Source organism: Eleutherodactylus coqui, chromosome 3 (assembly GCF_035609145.1).
Source record: "Eleutherodactylus coqui strain aEleCoq1 chromosome 3, aEleCoq1.hap1, whole genome shotgun sequence".
NCBI lineage: Eukaryota > Metazoa > Chordata > Amphibia > Anura > Eleutherodactylidae > Eleutherodactylus > Eleutherodactylus coqui.
The window spans coordinates 106,638,375-106,658,179 of NC_089839.1; the positions used below are offsets into that span (position 1 = coordinate 106,638,375).

The 19,805-nt window shown below is 44.3% G+C and overlaps 1 protein-coding gene across 1 annotated transcript in view; it reads left to right on the forward strand.

Annotated features, from left to right (window-relative positions):
- The first annotated feature begins 15,153 nt into the window (after positions 1-15,153).
- Positions 15,154-19,805, forward strand: part of LOC136620889 (sulfotransferase 6B1-like) — a 37,957-nt gene continuing 33,305 nt past the window's right edge. Inside the window, exons 1-3 of the mRNA XM_066595941.1 lie at positions 15,154-15,392; positions 16,313-16,422; positions 18,108-18,197. Coding sequence (XP_066452038.1) covers positions 15,194-15,392; positions 16,313-16,422; positions 18,108-18,197 — 399 coding nt within the window. The 5' untranslated portion in view covers positions 15,154-15,193. The remainder of the gene's footprint in view (positions 15,393-16,312; positions 16,423-18,107; positions 18,198-19,805) is intronic.

Genomic DNA, 19,805 nt, shown 5'->3' on the forward strand with positions numbered 1-19,805 from the left:
TCTTCCTTCATATGTGTGCTGTACAAAAAAAGCTGTTTTTAAAATGACAGAATTGCCAAAAAAATGAAAATTACAATTTTTTCCTTTTGCTTTGCTTGAATTTATTCAAAAACTGTTGGGTCCAAATACACAGTACACCCCTAGATAAATTCGTTAAGGGGTCTAGTTTTTAAAATGGGATCATTTGTGGGGGTTTTATATCGTTTTGAGCACTCAAGAACTCTACAAGTGGGCAATGGTGCCTAAAAGGACTTCAAGCAAAATCTATGTTCTGAAAGCCACTGACTACTCCTTTCATTTTGGGCCCTGTTGTGCATCCAGACATAAGATTAGGGCCACAATGGGTATGTCTCTGAACACGGGACAAACAGGGGTATCCATTTTTGGGTGCAAGTCTTCATTCATATGTGTGCTGTACAAAAAAAGCTGTTTTTAAAATGACAGAATTGCCAAAAAAACGAAAATCACAATTTTTTCCTTTTGCTTGGCTTGAATTAATTCAAAAACTGTGGGGTCAAAATATGCATTACACAACTAGATAAATTCCTTAAGGGGTCTAGTTTTGAAAATGGTATCATTTGTGGGGGTTTTCCATGGTTTGGGGCGCTCAAGAACTCTACATGTGTGCTATGGGGCCTAAAAGGACTTCAAGCAAAATTTCTGTTTTGAAAGACACTGACTACTCCTTTCATTTTGGGCCCCGTTGTGGACTCAGATATAACATTAGGGCCACAATGGGTATATTTCTAAACTCGGGAGAAACAGGGGTATCCATTTTGGGGTGTAAATCCTCATTTTCATGTAAACTATAGGAAAAAAATATGTCTTTTAAATGACAGATTTGCAAAAATATGAAATTTTACTTTTTCCCCTCTAAATTGAATTAATTCCTGAAAAAAAATTGTGGGGTCAAAATACTCATGACACCCCTCAGTGAATACACTAAGGGGTGTAGTTTTTAAAATGGGGTCATTTGTGGGGGTATCTATTATTCTGACACTCATGAGCCTTTCCAATCTTGGCTTGGTGTAGGGTAACAAAGTGCTCCTCAAAATGCTAAAAAGTAATGTTAAATTTGTACGTCTCCTAAATGGTTAAAAAAAAAGAAAATTTTTCCAATGCGTGCCGAAAATAAAGTAAACGGGTGGAAATATATATCTTAGCAAAAATTTCCATATTATGTTTGCACATATTTAAGATATTGCAGTTGGAAATGTGAAAAAATGACGATTTTTTCAACATTTTCCCAATTTTGGCGCTTTTAATAAATAAACACAAATTCTATTGGTCTATTTTTTCCACCTAAATGAAGTACAACATGTGGCGAAAAAAGAATATCAGAATCGCTTGGATATGCAAAACCTTTCTGGTGTTTTTCCATATTAAAGTGACACATGTCAGATTTGCAAAATTTGGTCTGGTCATTAAGGCGCAAACAGGCTTGGTCACTAAGGGGTTAAAATCCATTGTTCATCCACAGAGAAATACAGTATCTCTCAACAGACCACATGTGTGTTCTCCACGGAAGGCAGGAGATTACATTGTATTCTATGACTAATTACACACTGGGCTCTGCAAACAGCTTCTGGAGGCCCTTTTAAATGAAAGTGAATATGATAAAGTGTTAATGGACATTAGTGACAATTAACACTTTATGCAAAAAGATAGCTAAAACTTTCAATCTTTTAATTGTTTGAAAGACTATCTTTGCTTGTAAATAGGCCTTTAGTTTCAATTTGACACTTTCCAATTCTTTCGCTACTTTATAGTGCACATCTACCAATTCATTATGTGAATCAGTTAGTTGGTCTGTCTTAGCCTCCAGGTGTTTCACTCTGCCACCTAGTGCATTTAGCGAGGAGTTGAATGATGCATTAATTGTGGCAAGTGGGTCTGCTTCCTTATCACTGTAATCCTGTCCTGTGTCTTCATCCCTTGCTGTGTGAGGGGCCTTTGGGGTTTCCCTTGGCCTTTTTTGCTGCATCTGCTCTGGGCTTGATTTAGAGGAGCTGGGGCTGTTGAAGCAGGATGACGTCTTCCCTGCTGAGACCCTGTGCTGGGGAAAGTGGTGCTCACCTCTCTCTGCACTTCTCTTCCTGTGATTTGAGTACTGGGTAAGTCCTCAGGGAGCAGGGAACTGAGACAAGCTGCTCTGGCATCTGTTCCTTCTCCGTGGAAGGCCCTGCGGGCTGCTCTTCCTCCTTCTGATCCCTTGTTTCAATTGCAAAGCAGATTTATCACACCGGATAGGCTTAGATACATCTGCAGAGCTGCTGTATCTAAGCCATTCCAGTGTGATACTTCTGCTATGCAGATGTATCACACCAGATAGGCTTAGATACATCTGCAAAACACTGGATAGGCTTAGATACATCTGCCCAGCAGACGTATCTAGGCCGATCATGGGTGATACATCTGCTGAGCTGATGTATCTAAGCAGATCCTGTGTGGTACGTTAGCTGAGCAGATGTATCACACAGAATCGGGTTAAATACATCAGCTCGGCACACAGCATCACACCTGATAATTGCCCCAGCAAAAGTAGTAACCTCCCCACAGTTGCCCCAGCAGTAATTCTGCCCCCCCCCAGTTGCCCCAGCAATAATGGTGACCCCCAGTAGTTGCTGCAACAAAAAAAGTGACCCCCTAATAAATTCCCCAGCAGTAATAGTGACCCCCAATAATTGCCCCAGCAGTAATAGTGACCCCCAATAATTGCCCCATCAGTAATAATTATTGGGCATCACTATCACTGCTTTGGCAATTATTGGGGGTCACTATCACTGCTGGGGCAATTACCGGGGTCACTATTCCTACTGGGGCAATAGTTGGGGCTCATTATCACTGCTAGAGGTCACTATTATTGCCCTAGCAGTAATAGTGATCCCCAATAATTGCCCCAGCACAAATAGTGACCCCAATAATTGCCCCAGCAGTGATAGTGACCCCCAGTAATTGCTCCAGCAGTAATAGTGACCCACCTCGTGTAAGCGGGTGCACATAGGCAGCAGCGTGTGAGCGGGTGCGCATAGGCGGCAGCGTGTGAGCAGCTGCGCATAGCGGCAGCATGTGAGCGGCTGCGCATAGGTGGCAGCGTGTGAGCGGGTGCGCATAGGCGGCAGCATGTGAACGCGTGCGCATAGGCGGCAGCGTGTGATTGGGTGCGCATAGGCGGCAGCATGCGAGTGGTTGCGCATAGGTGGCAGTGTCTGAGCGGAGTGTGAGCAAGTCTATCTTCACTACTTTCGTAATTAAATTGTAGATCCCGATTAGGATGAGCTCCATGACTGGCAATGTCATCCAGTGTGCTACTTGTGCAAGGTATGCGGTCCTTGATCAGCCGATCGAGGGTGCATACTGTTGCGCAAGATGCGTGCACGTCACACATTTAGAAGCCCAAATCCTGGATCTAAATGGGCAACTGGCAATACTGAGAGCCATTGACATCATGGAAAGGAGTTTGGTGCTCACTGAGCAGGCACCCGCTGGGGTAGAGGCTGGGGCGGACGGTAGTACAGAAGAGCAGGGGGAGCAGGCAGCAAGCTGGGTGACAGATAGAAGCAGGGGTAGAGGGAAGAGAACAAGGGAGGCTAGTCCTGAACTGGCACAACAAAACAAGTTTTCAAAGTTGGCAGATGAGGGGGATGCCATTACAGGGCCAGCACCGCTGCAGCACAACATGCTCTCTCAATGCCAGGAAGATGACTGCTCCAGTGAGACGGGGACACGGAACACAGAGCAGGCTAGACAGGTCCTAGTGGTGGGGGACTCAATTATAAGGGGGACAGATAGGGAAATCTCCCATAAAGACCGGGATCATCGAACGGTGTGTTGTCTTCCTGGCGCTCGAGTTTGACACATCACGGATCGGATTGACAGATTACTGGGAGGGGCTGGTGAGGATCCAGCGGTCATGGTGCACGTTGGCACCAATGAACAAATTAGAAGTCAATGGAGGGCCCTCAAAAATGATTTTAGGGACCTAGGATCCAAGCTTAGGGCGAGGACCTCCAGGGTAGTTTTCTCAGAAATACTACCTGCACCCAAAGCCACACTAGAAAGGCAGCAGGATCTTAAGGAGGTAAACAAGTGGCTCTGGAGTTGGTGTAAGAAGGAGGGATTTGGGTTCCTGGAGAACTGGGCGAGAATGGCCGATGAAAACTATGATATAGTTGGAATAACAGAAGCATGGCTTGATGATAAGTGCAATTGGGCGGTGAATTTACAGGGTTACAACCTCTTCAGAAGAGACCATGGAAACCAGAAATGTCAAATCATACTTATTGCCGAGGCTACGGGAAGATATAGGTGCAGGAGATAAACACGTGGAATCTCTGGGGGTAGAAATACAGGGAGAAAAAAAATAACAAAATCCTGATAGGGGTCTTCTATAGACCACCAAAAGCAACAGAAGAAACTGAAATCTTACTATTAAGGCAAATAGAAGAGGTGTCAAAGCGCAACAAAGTAATTATCATGGAGGACTTTAATTATCTGGATATAACATGGAAAATGAAACCTGAAAATCTCATAGGGGTGATAAATTCTTGAGAACAATTAAAGATAACTACCTTACCCAACTTGTGCAGGAGCCAACTAGAGGGAGAGCCACTCTCGACTTAGTACTAACTAACAAACCGGACCGAATAATGGGTTGCAGGTTGAGGGGCACTTGGGGAACAGTGACCACAATATAATCAACTTCTAGCTGTCATTCAATAAGAAGCCTTGTCAGGGAGTAACAAATAAACTAAACTTTAGTAAAGCAAAATTTAATCAGCTTAGAACTACTATCGGTAACCTTAATTGGGACAATAGCCTCGAAAATATCAGTACAGAGGACAAATGGGAAAAGTTCAAAAGGATCCCAATCGCCTCATGTGAGCAGTTCATTCCATTTAAAAATAATAGAACTAGAAGTAAGAGGAAACCATTGTGGCATGACAAGACTGTAAGGGGGGCAATAAATGAAAAAAAGAAAGCGTTCAAACTACTAAAGCAAGAAGGTAGCAAAGAAGCGCTAAAATCGTACAGGGAAAAAAAAACAAAATGTGCAAAGATCAGATCAAAATTGCTAAGGAGGAGGCTAAAAGACTGATCACCAAAGAGAGCAAAAACAACCCGAAACTATTTTTTAACTATATTAACAGCAAAAGGATTTGTACTGAGAGCACTGGCCCTTTATGAAATAATGTAGGAGAAATCATTGAAGATGATGGAGGGAAGGCAAACCTATTAAATAGTTTCTTTTCAAGCGTATTCACAAACGAAAAGGAAATGGCATATGAGATGCAGGGGACCAAAATTAAGCCCTCACAAAATAGATTATAGATTAAACTGGAGTAACCAATGCCAGTCATCTGCTGCAAAAGAAAATAAAGTCTTGGGGTGCATTAACCCCTTAGTGACCAGCCCATTGCCTTTTTACGTCCTAGCTTGCTGGGCCTTTTTCCCTGAGGACGTAGAAACATTTTTCCTGCAGGGATTAAGGCCCTGCAAGCTGAGGACATGACAGCTCCATGCTGCCGGCTCCCGGAGGTTGTCGGTAACCGGGAGCTGCTATTCCGGGCTGCGGGTCCCCTCCCCCGGCCACATGATCGCCGGCATTTACCGAATGCCGGCGATCGTATAGAAGTTAATAAACAGTTTTTAAAAGTAAAAGATTCAGCTGCCCCGGTGGATCGGATCCATCGGGGCAGCTGAAAGTACTCACCCGCCTTCTCCGCGATGACCCGCTGTGTCCTGGCCTTCCAGGTCCCGTCGGCGCCTTCTGCGCATGCGCCAGACATCATACGTCGGGCACGCGCACAGAAGGCGCGCGTGGCCCGGGAAATTGAAGAATTCTCTTGCTCCCGGCGCCCATGTGTAGCCGAGAGCAGAGACATGTCACCTGAAGCCGCTGTATGCGGTTCCCGGTCACATGATCGCTGCTATCCAATGGATAACAGCGATCATGTAAAGTAAGAAAAAGTTTTTAAAAAGTTAAAAAAAAAAGATAAAAAAGTTTAAGTTTCATTTCCCCTCAAGGATCATATACGTAAAAGTAAAAAAAGTAAAAGTTTCACCTCCAATCACGGATCAGATTCGTGAGGGGAGGTGAAATTACTCACCTAAGGCCTGTGGCGATGTCCCCTGATGGGATCTTTATCCGCGGACCTTTCCCCAACTTTGGCGCATGTGTCCATTAGCAAAATGGTGGACGCAAGCGCAAAAGCTGTTGAGGACCCAGGAAATTCAAAGTCTCCATGCTCCTGGCTACTAAATGTAGCCAAGAGCCTGAAGCAGTGACCGAGGGCCGCAGTGTGCAGTCCCTGATCACGTGATCGCCGTTATCCAATAGATAATGGCGATTACGTAAAAGTTAAGACACAGTTGAAGTTTGATGCGCCTTACATTTTGAGCCCCGTTGTGCATAAAGACATAATTTTAAGGCCACAATGGGTATGTCTCTGAAAACAGGACAAATGGGGGTATCCATTTTGGGGTGAACATCTTTATTCTTATGTACGCTATACAAAAAAAAATGTTTTTAAAATGACACAATTGCCAACAAAATTAAAATTGTAATTTTTTTCCATCTGCTTTGCTAAGATTCATTCAAAAACTGTGGGGTTAAAATATACAGTACACAACTAGATAAGTTCTTTAAGTGGTCTTGTTTTCAAAATGGGGTTATTTGTGGGGGTTCTCCATTGTTTTGGTCCATCAAGGGCTCTACAATTGGGCAATGGGGCTGAAATCGCCTTCAAGCAAAATGAGTGTTCTGAAAGTCACAGTCTGCTCTTTTCGGTTTGGGCCCTGTTGTGCATACGGACACAAGACTAGGGCCACATTGGGTATGTTTCTGAACACAGGACAAACCGGGGTAATCATTTTGGGTGCAAATACGCATTTTCATGTGCATTATAGAAAAAAAATCCCGTCTTTTAAATGGCATATTTGCAAAAATATTAAATTTTATTTTTTCTCCTCTAAATTGCATTAATTCCTAAAAAAAACTGTGGGGTAAAAATACTCCTGACCCCCCTCAGTGAATACATTAAGGGGTGTAGTTTTTTAAAATGGGGTCGTTTGTGGAGGTAGCTATCATTCTGACACCTATGAGCCTTTGTAATCTTGGCTTGGTGTAGGAAAGGAAAATGTTCCTCAAAATGTTAAAAGTCAATGTTAAATTTGCACGTCTCTTAAATGGTTAAAAAAACCTGAACTTTTTTCAATGTGCGCCCAGAATACAGTAAGCAGATGGAAATATATGTACAGTATGTTCACACATATTTGAGATATCGCAGGTGAAAATGTGAAAAAATTTAAACATTTTAAAAATTTTCCCAATTTTGGTGCTTTTAATAAATATACACAAATTCTATCGGACTATTTTTAGCGCCTAAATGAAGTACAACATGTGGCGAAAAAACTATGTCAGAATCACTTGGATAAGCAAAACCTTTACGGAGTTATTCTATGTCTAAGTGACAGATGTCAGATTTCCAAAATTTGGTCTGGTCATTAAGGTGTCAAACAGGCTTGGTCTCTAAGTGGTTAAAAGAGGCATAGGGGCGAGGGACGAGAACATTATTCAACTGCTATGTAAGGCAGTTGTTAGGCCCCACATGGAATACTGAGTACAGTTCTGGTCACTGGTGCTCAGGAAAGATGTTACAGTGCTTGAGGTTCAATGAAGGGCAACTAATCTAATACATGGAATGAGGGGACTGGAATACCCAGAGAGGCTATCAAAATTGGGATTATTTACCATGGAAAAAAGACGGCTAAGGGTAATCAAATAACTATGTATAAATACATGAGGGGACAATTCAAGGATCTTTCTCATGATCTGTTTATACCCAGGACTGTGACGGCAGCAAGAGGGCAACCACTACATCTAGAAGAAAGCAGGTTTCATCACCAACACAGAAAAGGGTTCTTTACTGTAAGAGCAGAGAGACTGTGGAACTCTCTGCCTGAGGATGTGGTGATGGCAAAATCCATAGAGGAGTTTAAAAGGGGACTTGATATCTTTCTAGAGGGGAAGGCTATTACAGGATATAAATCTTAGGTCAATTGTTAATCTGGGTATATAGGCAGGTAGGAACTAATAGGGGTTGATCCAGGGATTAGTCTGATTGCCATTAGGGAGTCGGGAAGGAATTTTTCCCCCAAAAGGGCTAATTGGCTCCTGCCTTCCTCTGAATCAACAACATAGAAAGGATAAACAGGCTGAACTAGATGGACACTGTCTTCATTCGGCCTTACGTATTATGTTTTACTATGCTATAAAACATCTATATAAATTTGGTATTACTTTAATTGTACTGACCCATAGAATAAAAATAACATGGCATTTTTAATGCACCATGAACACTGTAAAAATGCCTCCCCCTCTCCCCCAAAAAAGTGGTGCAATTTCTGCTTTTCTCCCATTTTGCCACATTTAGAAATGTTTTAAGTCTTCGCCGGAAAAATTAAAAAGTTATGATTTTTTTAAAGTGGGGATACTAGAACTGCAGAATGTGACCCGGACACAAGAGCATCAATGAATCTTAGTCATGAAAAAGTTAATGATTATGACCAGCAGTGTCTGGCTAGAATTGTCCACAGAGAATTGAGTGTGGCAGAAACCATATCCACATTCAATGCAGGAGGCCCCTCACACATCACACAGGTTAGTGCCACAGAAGCCCACCAGAGCGCTTCTGTTAACATGACGACACTAGATACAGCACCTCACCTGGAATTGTGAGTTTGCTAACTGGAGCCTGGAGAACTGGCAACATGTGGCGTGGTGCAATAAGGCACAGTACCAATTGTTTTGGGCTAATAGTAACATTCATGTATGGTGAAGACCCCATAAAATCATACAGTTGGAAGGGACCTCCAAGGTCATCGGGTCCAACCCCCTGCTCAGTGCAGATTTCACTAAATCAATGAAGTCATGGACCCCAGTTGTCAACAAGGCACTGTGCAGGCTGCTATGGAGTGTGTTTTTATGCGATAGGTTGGGTCCAGTGGTCCATCTAAACATGTCATTGACTAATACCTGCTATGTTTCACTGGTTGGTGACCATTTACAGCCCTTCATGGACTTCATGGTTGCCCAAAATGACGGGATATTCCATCAGTATAATGCACCATGCCGTTGGACCCAAGTTCTCCATAACTGGTTTGAGGAGCATTCTGGAAAATTCCTATGAATCAAGCTTGGACTGGTCCACAGGGGAAGAGGTGAACCCTCCAGTGGGCTCTGCACCAGGAGTGTATATCTATATACTGTAGTAAACTGGCTAGTTTAATTATATAGACTGATAGGCTGGCTGAGGCAACATTCAGGCACATTGGGAGCATGGCCAGTAGGTTGCAAAAGCTGCAATGTTGCCCCCTATGAAATGCAGCAAGGTAAGACACTTTGCACAAATTCAAAATGGCCCTTTGTAGGACAGCCTACTGTATTAGATGTCATCTTTTCATTGGCTAGCTCTGGTAGTGATGTCTAATACTGGTGCCTAGCAGCTCAGAGGCCTACAGAGAATAGCCTGTCGAGTGCCAAGTCTCCTCTTCCACCACTGGATGAAGTATGGAGGATGAAGCTTAAGGCCCCCTACACACTCCGCGATCATCAGCTGTGCGGACGATCTGCCGCATTCTGCACCAATTCAAACCAATGGAGCATCCACATGTCCGCTCACACAAGCGGACAGCGACTGATTTTCTGCTCGCGGAGGAAAACTCGCAGCATGCTCCATTTGAAGTCAATGGAAGATGTCCAACCCATGGCCCTTCTGCAGTTGACATTGTGGAAAGGTCGGGGATCTGCATCATCGCCTATCAACGGTGCGGTAAAGTTAAATATTTGAAGAAAAAAATCTCTCATCAGACTGCTCATGTCTGATGGCTCACTGGCCAGTCCATCTGCAGTACAGAAGAAGACATAAATGTTGGTTAGAGAGGTTACTATAAAACTGGAGCTAATTCCAGCAAGTTCATACTTCTCATATACCAACAAGAATGTTTTCCCCTGCAGTTGCAACATCCCATAGGGACAGCCTGAACACTTGTCACATATGAGGAGCTGGGAGGGTTTAGAGATGGCTGATCACGGCTGCACTTACCGACTCCTTTTGCCAGTGGGATGACACGCAGCCAAGCCCGGATCTAGATTGCAGGCCACCGACGACACCCCTAGGATAGGGAATGCCAATAGACAGGATGAGGGGGGAAGTAGTTGTTGTCACGGGTGACGCTACTGTTCCCACACACTGATATGTCACACGGTGGAGAATAAACACAGTCACTGGTGCATAGTACCTCGGGTCCCCAGGAATGGTTAGGAACCGGTATTAACTTTATTTGAATGAAAAACAATGGTGCAAGGTGGTTTAGGCTTTCAACTTTACAGTGCAGGTAAAATTATGCTGTGCAGAAATTAGACTTTAACACGGCTCTATTAGACTGAAAGACACACATGTGTAAATGAAGCCAATGAATGGCAGTACCTCCACCCCGCTCTCGTAGACTTCTGGACGCGTGGGTGTGACAAATATTGGGTGTACCTCTACACGGTGATCCTGAATCTGGACGGCCGTGTAGGAAAATCAGACAATCAAGACTTGTTTTAGTACCTCTGCACTGTCCTTGTCAGGGGAAGTGATTACTTACAAAACTCTTTCGTAGGCTTGGGCTCACTCCACTCTCATTCACAATGCAGTCGCTAGGGGATATCTCTCCTTCTTCTCCATCTTCACCACAGGGAAGCTAAAAGTTCTTCCATGTGGCTCTGTGACTCTCTCTTGTGACTCCACAACTCCAGAAGATGGACTTCAGACCCTTTCTCCCTCTCAAGCACTTCTATTTATACCTTCACTTATACCCCTTGACATGACAAACTGATACATTTACAGCAAGGCGATGATGTTATTAAAGTTAAAGGGGTTGTCTCGCGAAAGCAAGTGGGGTTAAGCACTTCTGTATGGCCATATTAATGCACGTTGTAATATACATCGTGCATTAAATATGAGCCATACAGAAGTTATTCACTTACCTTCCCTGCGCTGGCGTCCCTGTCTCCATGGCTCCGTCTAACTTAAGCGTCTAATCGCCCGATTAGACGCGCTTGCGCAGAAGGGTCTTCTGCCTTTGGCTCGGTCTGGCACGAGCAGCGTTCTGGCTCCGCCCCCTTCTACGCGGCATCGCGTAGCTCCGCCCCGTCACGTGTGCCGATTCCAGCCAATCAGGAGGCTGGAATCGGCTCACGTGATGGGGCGAGCTACGCGATGACGCGTAGAAGGGGGCGGAGCCAGAACGCCGCTGCTGCCGGACAGACCCGAAGGCAGAAGACCCTTCTGCGCAAGTGCGTCTAATCAGGCAATTAGACGCTGAAGTTAGACGGCACCATGGAGACGGGGATGCCAGCTCAGGGAAGGTAAGTGAATAACTTCTGTATGGCTCATATTTAATGCACGATGTATATTACAAAGTGCATTAATATGGCCATACAGAAGTGCTTAACCCCACTTGCTTTCGCGAGACAACCCCTTTAACCTCTCAAGCGCCGCAGGTGTTCAACACACACACTGGAAATAACAAGATAGGCTTGCACAGTGCATCTACGTGGGACAAACATGTATGAAATTTATGGAGGGGACCAGAATGATATTCTGGCACACTGCAGTTTATTACTTATTACTGAGTCTCGTAATAAGAGGACGAAAAACAGCTCCGCACACACAGGCATCAGCGCAGGGGAACAGCTGATTGCCAGCAGACCCCCAAGAATCTGCTGATGCTGACAGATCCTGTGGATGGGTCATCAATAGCTACACGTTAGAGAGCCCCTTTAATGGATTCAGTGGTACAGTTACTCTCAATTACTATCAGGCCTCTTTATGGGCATACAACTTGACACTCAGTATTTATAAGAATTACAGTTCTTGTGGTGGATATTTCTCTCTCACAATGTAATGGCATATGACTGGAGCTTCTTCAGATCCCGCGATCAGTGTAAACAGGAGGCTCCAAGGAATTCTTGCATATCTCACAGAACTCTGCAACCTGCCTCTCACATAGGCTTCCAACTTTTCTCCACCTGCTAACACTTCTGTAAAGGTGGAAGTGCTGCCCCCCTCTTACACAGTATAGCGGCCCGGCCTCTCAGAGGGTCAGTGCAGAGAAGCCATATGCTTGATCAGAGTGTGAAAAGTGTTTCAAGAGGTCCACTCATTTCATTAACCACTAAGTTTAGAAAATAAATATTGCAGTGACTTGGCTTCAGTGAGTTTGATGTTGACTTTTGCACTCAAGGGACAGCCCCACAGCCAGAGAAGAGAGTGTATTAGGAGATCTCACTCTAGAAAACGCAAGGAATTTACCAGGTGTCCTATAAAAAAAAAGTGAGCTATGTCACAGCCTGGAGGAGACCAGTGGTACTGCGAGTGAAGAGCAGAAGCTGAAAACTCAGGGAAAGTGAGAGCAGCCGAGACTAGAGGCAACATTATTGTGTATCTCTGAACTGTGGAAGAGTATTAGTCTGTGTTTGAGAGCCCAGAACATCTGTTCTGTCACTAGAATATGAGACGTTGAGGAATCTGGCTGATGCAGCCATTGTGGAGAGGCCCCTTTCAGATGCAGCATCATTAACGGGCCCCTCCATAAGTATGAATGTGTTTGTCTTGTGCAATTATGCTGTTAGTGTCTTCAATGTGTGTGTATTAAATGTGTATTGCAACTCTGCAGCACTGAATGGGTTAATATACGGGTTATGGCTGGAGAATGTATCTTGTGGTGTGTCATGTGACTATGTAATATATATGTGATTGTAAGGTGTATGCAAGAGGTCTTGGGTCACAGTTTTCAGTCTGGAGAGATCTAGGAGACTTGGAGTGATTAGGAGACTTGTGCCTGGTCCTTCAAGGAGTCCTGGGATGGAAGAGGCTGAGCGATTGCCTTGTGTGTGCCCTGGCTGTAAGGCCTCATGTCCACTGGCTAATTATATTTACGAAATCTGCGCGGGTGTCCCACACGCGTGATCCGCGCCCATAGGGATGCATTGGACACCCGCAGGTAAGGAAATACCTGCGGATGTCATTTTTCCCTGCCACGCGGATCGCATGTGTGGGAAATCACCCACAGCATGCTCCATTTTCTGCGGGTTTTCCGCACGGATGGCTCCCGCAGGCTTCCATTGAGTCCTGTAATACCCCCAGGGAAGGAGATGTTAGAGCCCCGTGACAAGGCACAAACTCTACCCTGCTGTCTCCTCGGCTGTGGGCCCGCTCCTCGGACGCTGCAGTAGATGGGGTTTCTGTTACACTAATGTCTACAAGAGCATCACAGAGAGCAGATTTCATAGGAACAAATCAGAGTATAGTACAAACAGCAGGATCAGGGCTATTTTAGATTTCATGGATGTAAATAATGTTTATGTAAGTACACTTCATTGAATAATAAAAAGTTATGCAGCTTTTTTAATATACTATGAGCAGCTGGAGTTGTGATATGGCGCGGCAGTAAGTAATTGGGTGCAAAGGTGATTACAGCAAATATCAAACTTTTGCTATTAGAGATGAGCGAACGTACTCGTAATGAGTACTTACGCACCCGAGTACCGCCATTTTCGAGTACTTCAGTACTCGAGCGTAAAGATTCGGGGGGCGGGGAGAGGCGCGGCGGTGCGGGGGGTAGCAGCGGGGAATAGGGGGGAGCCCTCTCTCTCTCCCTCTCCCCCCCACTCCCCGCTGCAACCCCCCGCGCCGCCACGGCGCCCCCCGAATTTTTTCGCCCGAGTACGGAAGTACTCGAAAATCATGGTATTCGGGCGAAAAAGGGGCGGGGCCGAGCACGTTCGCTCATCTCTATTTGCTATGCAAAAGTATACAGTACGGACTTCTGCTCACCGGCGGATTTTTGCTGCGGAATCTATGGTCAGCGTCCGCACTGTGAATTCACAGCAAATACAGCCTGTTACTTCCTATGTAGATCAGCTGCTTCAAACCCATGAGTGGAAATCAATTGTGATTTCCACTCAGGGAGGAAAAATCGCACCATGCTCGTCAATGAAAGCCGTCCGATCTGCGTCCCTTTCTAAATGACATTGTGGAAAGGTCGCGGATTCCACGTTATCGTTAGATGATCACGCGGGAAAAGCAGGAGTTTAAAAAAAAAACGGACTGCACAAGTCTGATGGCTTGTCATGCGGACCATTTACAGATGAAAATGAAAGCAACAAGGTACAAGCGGATGCCGCTGCTTCCAGGGCCAGATTCCACAACAGGTGCTAATACTTGTAACATTTGGGCAATATTCTTAAATAAATACAGTCTTTATGGCCACAAACAGCAACAATGTCTCAACAGTCTCCACATGCATGGAAGAGCATGGGTAGCTATTGACAGTCTATATAGCGGTAATTTTACCTGGGCCAACAGACAGCTGTGTAATCGCTCAAAAAAGCCATTATGGGCAATTGTCGTCTCATGTCAACATGAGACCCAACACTTGTCTGAGTTGCTTGGATTTTAGCTCACCTAAAAACCAAGCGACTGTCGGCCCGTGTAAACAAGCAGCCGTTTATCCATGATTGACTGCCTATTGTCTGTGAATGGAAGCGATGGCAGGAAGAGAACTTTGGCACGCTCTGCTTCTATTCAGTAAGCAATTATTGATCACTAATCCTGTTCAACTGTTGATGACCTATGTAAGGTTCCTTTTACATGAGACAACTCATTGGGCGCAGGAACTATCATCACTAGTGAATGGAGGTTGAGCGGGCCAGAGACCGATCCAGCTCACCCACCTCCATTGAAAGTAAGCAGACAGCCGTTTATAAGTAAGTCGCTGCATGTTTACACGGGTCAATCCGTAGTTCAGTTTTCTGCATGCAGAAACTGCAAGACGAATGAGAACAAATTCTAATTTGTCGTTCAATCGGGGCATTTACACTGAACAATAATCAGTAAGATTTCTGCTGGATGTAGAATTCTGAACGATTAGATTACATTCTTGAAGCAACCATGATCTGTGTATAAATTGACATCTCTAAACACAGGACAATGTACTTCTTCAAAGGATAAGAGGTTAAAATCTGCAGAAACCTGAGCACTCCCTCTTGCCCGCAGGCCTTCCTTGGATCATCCCCCTTCCTATAAGAGTAAGTAGAGGAGATACAGCAGGCAGAAGCTTCAGCACTGATACAGCCATCACAATGGACAACATTCCACAATTTCATGAAGAAATGAAAAAAATTCTTGATTCGGTCAAGAATGTTCCAAAGGAAGCCTTGGTCTTCACGTACAACGGAGTGATGTATCCAGCAGCAATATGTGATACTGATACTTTTAAAGATATTGAAAGTTTTGAAGCCCGTGAAGACGATTTGATGCTGGTGTCATATCCCAAATGTGGTAAGTTGTAAGAAGAAGTGTAGGAAACATCAGCAATAGTGGTTATTGCCTCAATTAAGTAGACAAAACTTATATCTCTGCAAACTCTTCTTCTAGTCCATACAGTAGAAACAGTGCGCTAGTAACCAAGTTAAGGCTGATTTAGACGCAATGATTTTCGCTCAAAAGTCGCTTAAAGCCGTCTTTTGAGCGATATTCGTTGTGTCTTACTGCACTGACATCGTGCAGTTTTCGTTAGGGAATTACTGATCATTCTCTTTCAGCATGCTAAAAGAGAACAATCAGCCTTATCAGGAATTCACAGCAGGATACAGCTGATACCAGGATACTTGATACAGCTGATACCAGGATAAGGGTCCAAAATACGAAAGAAATGCAGATCTTTCCATTATACTTTCTCTTTGTATGTTACGCTCCTGGTTTTGGCTCACAAAATACTGATGAAAAATAGGCCTGTGCGAAAGAGCCCTAACGCTGAGTTTTTTAAAAATACTTCTTTCAGGCTAGTTTCACACAGGCAGATGCGATATGGGGCTGTGAATCTCGCCCCATATTGTGTTCGCCATCCATGTGAAATCCGCAGGGATCTGAGGCTTTTTTCACAGACATTTCACAGATCACAGAGCTCTCCCATTGCTTTCAATTGGGCCGGCGCTGCTGCCACCATCCCCATTGAAAACAATGAGGCGCCGATGTGAGATCATGCAATGAGATAAAACATACCACAATGTGTTTCCTTCATCACATTGCGGTGCCATGCAGGAAAACATCGCTCATGTGTATGAACCCATTCCAAAAAATGGGGTTCATATTTGTGCAAGATTTGTGTGTCTTACAACGCACAATCCTCATGCCATGTGAAGCCGACTTTAATGTTATTGCAAAGATAATCCATCTGACAGTTGGCACATTACTTGTAGGATCCCATTGGGCCCATTCACTGTTACACAGCATTGTGGGTGCCAAGGAGAAGAAAGAAGCTCCATTCGGTATTCCAGTTATAGAATTCAAAGTTTACCATAAGTATGTGGTAAGTGCAGACTGTGAACACGTAAATTGTTAATCCAGAACATGTAATATACACAGGCTGTGAAATATTAGGTAGAAGGAATGTTCTTTTATAATAAAGGAAAGACGATGGCGCTTATGTAGTATACAGGGCTCAGAGCTTACATAGAAGGAATATTCTTTTAGGGCTCCTTTACGTGAGTGTATTTGCGAACCTTTTTGCGCGTGGAAATACGCTTGCGCAAACTGCAGACAATAAAACTCATTGACTTCAGTGGGTTTGCTTAGATTACTAGTTTTTGTACGCGCATTCCGTCGGGCGAAAAAATACGCGATGTGATCTATTTTTGTTCGCATTTGCGCATGGGAGTCTATATGCGCAAACTACACACGAACATGTGTGAAAAATGGTGCAATTTCACAGCTACCTGTCAGGACGCCATAAAGTTTGTAGTGTGCTAATTGCAGGGAAAGCACGGCAGCCATATTGGAGATTGTTTAGGATCATCTAATTTGTCCCTCTTTATCTGTCACTGCAGGGTTGCTTTTCCCCTCAGCGTGACATCAGGATAAATGGAGCACTGGTCGAGCACATGTAGTTGGCACTCCATTAATATGATGGAATCTTACGCTACAAATATCCTGTATCTTAACCTGAAATAAAATACACAAAGTCTGAACTTGGATTAAAAGGCCGCGGCATTTATTTAAAGGGGGTTAAAATAACATTAAATATCATAAAATATATAAGACGTGGACTCAGTCCGTCCTCCTCAAGTCTGCTCACCAAATATAATCAAATATAATATAACCTGTAGACTTAGTCCGGCATACTCCAGTCTACACCACCAAAACCTTAATGTCCCAAGAGGCGGGCAACATCCCCCCATTTAAACTGCCGCAACAAGGCATTAACATCACAAAACATTGGGCGGCTCGGCGGGCAAACTTGAATGCTGTGAGGAAACTGTGGCAGGACTCTGCAGCACTTCATTATGATACCTTCTATTTTCTCCCTCTCAATCCCTCCACCAATCACCGCTTGTTGTCCGGTCCTTGCCTCAGAGAAGCCCTCTCTCCTGATAGGTTCCCTCCCATTTTCCTTTCGCCCAATCATTCTCTGTCGCCAGGCTTCCCAGCTTCCATAGCAGACTCCTTATATTCCAGTTGACCCTAGAGTTACTTAATAAAAACATGTTAGAAAATGCCCCCCTGTGTGCACACAAGCTGCCGTTTCTAATATAATATAATAAATTTCAAGTTTTATCTTATTCTTTGGATGCTGAATACAAATATTTTCTCACTGCTAATGCGGAGTCCAGGGCTTCAGGTTTCTCCGTGCATCCAGTTGATAATCACCTGTCCATTTTTCAAACACTTACATGAGGTGAGCTGAACCATTTCCTTTTTTGGGTTCTGTATCCCCTTTAGAGCTCCCACCCACTAGCGTTTTTTTAACGCTGCGTTTTTTAATGCAAATGTCAATGGGACTTTCTAATGCAAAAATTGCATCGCACAAAAATCGCAAGTTTGTTATTTTTGTGCGATGCGATTTTAGCATAAGAAAGTCCCATTGACATTTGCATTTAAAAAATGCAGCAATATCGCTGCGCTAAAAAAACTCTAGTGTGTAGAAGTCCTTAAACTGCCTTATTTTTCCATCTTTTTCTGTGTAACCTCAGTCAAATTAATTGATTTATTTTTCAGAAGGAAAATACAGTATCTTCCCCAAGAATATTAGCAACGCACCTGCATTACCACAACATACCGCAATCATTTTTTGACAAGAAAGTAAAGGTGAGCCTCGTCTCTGATCTCCTAGAATGATATCATCCCTGTGGATTAGTGGAGAAAAAAATGTGATGGGTGTAGGCGGAGCTGACCGAAATATAAAGTTCAGTAGAATACATGAAGTAAGCTCAGCTGCTCCGTTTTATGTTAAAACAGTATAAAACGACGTATTTCGGGGCAACACCCCTTCCTTAGTTGTGGCTGGGGACTCACTATTGCAAGTAACAGATTAAAAAGGAAGGACATGTGTACAATAATTAGAGCTCCTATCCACTTGCGTTTTTTTAACGCTGCGATATCGCTGCGGTTTTATTAACGCGATTGTCAATGGGACTTTCTAATGTTAAAAACTAGAGATGAGCGAACGCGTTCGTCCGAGCTTGCTATTCGTGCGAATATTAGGGTGTTCGGGATGTTCGTTATTCGTAACGAACACCATGCGGTGTTCTGGTAAATTAAACTTTCTTCCCTGAGACGTTAGCGCTTTTTTTTGGCCAATATAAAGACAGGGAAGGCATTACAACTTCCCCCTGCAACGTTTAAGCCCTATACCACCCCCCTGCTGTGAGTGGCTGGGGAGATAAGGTGTCCGCCTGATATGAAAGTCTGCCCCTCCCGCTGCTCGCTATGGATGCATTCTATATGCGCTCAATGGGGCCAGCGGCAGCAGCGCTGACCCCATTGAGAACATATAGAAGACAAATCCTTCTTCTCTGGCACAGCTGTAACAGCTGTAGCAGAGAAGAACGATGTTTGCCCATTGAATTCAATGGAACCGGCAATACAGCCGACTCCACTGAATGCAATGGGCTGCCGGCGATCGCAGGATGAATGGTCGGAAAGGGGTTAAATATATAACCCCTTTCCTGCAATTCATCCAGAAATGTGTTACACTAAAAATATATACCGGCGTATAAGGCGACCGGGCGTATAAGACGACCCCCCAACTGTCACCTTATACGCCGGCAATACAGTGGAGCAAAGAATAAAAAGCATTACTTACGTTTTTAGATGATCTGCGGCGCTCCTGCAGGCTGTCACTCCCTCCTGGTCCACGGCAGACAAGCTTTCTCCACGAAAGACTTTAAATCCCTGCCTCCAGAAGCACATGTGCCTTCAGCCAATCACAGCTAATGACAATGATGTCATTGAATGGCTGTGATTGGCTGTGTTTCTGGAGGCGGGGATTTCAAGCCTTGAAATCCCCGCCTCCAGAAACACAGCCAATCACAGCCATTCAATGACATCATTGTCATTGGCTGTGATTGGCTGAAGGCACATGTGCTTCTGGAGGCAGGGATTTAAAGTCTTTCGTGGAGAAAGCTTGTCTGCCGTGGACCAGGAGGGAGTGACAGCCTGCAGGAGCGCCGCAGATCATCTAAAAACGTAAGTAATGCTTTTTATTCTTTGCTCCACTGTATTGCCGGCGTATAAGGTGACAGTTGGGGGGTCGTCTTATACGCCCGGTCGCCTTATACGCCGGTATATATTTTTAGTGTAACACATTTCTGGATGAATTGCAGGAAAGGGGTTATATATTTAACCCCTTTCCGACCATTCATCCTGCGATCGCCGGCAGCCCATTGCATTCAGTGGAGTCGGCTGTATTGCCGG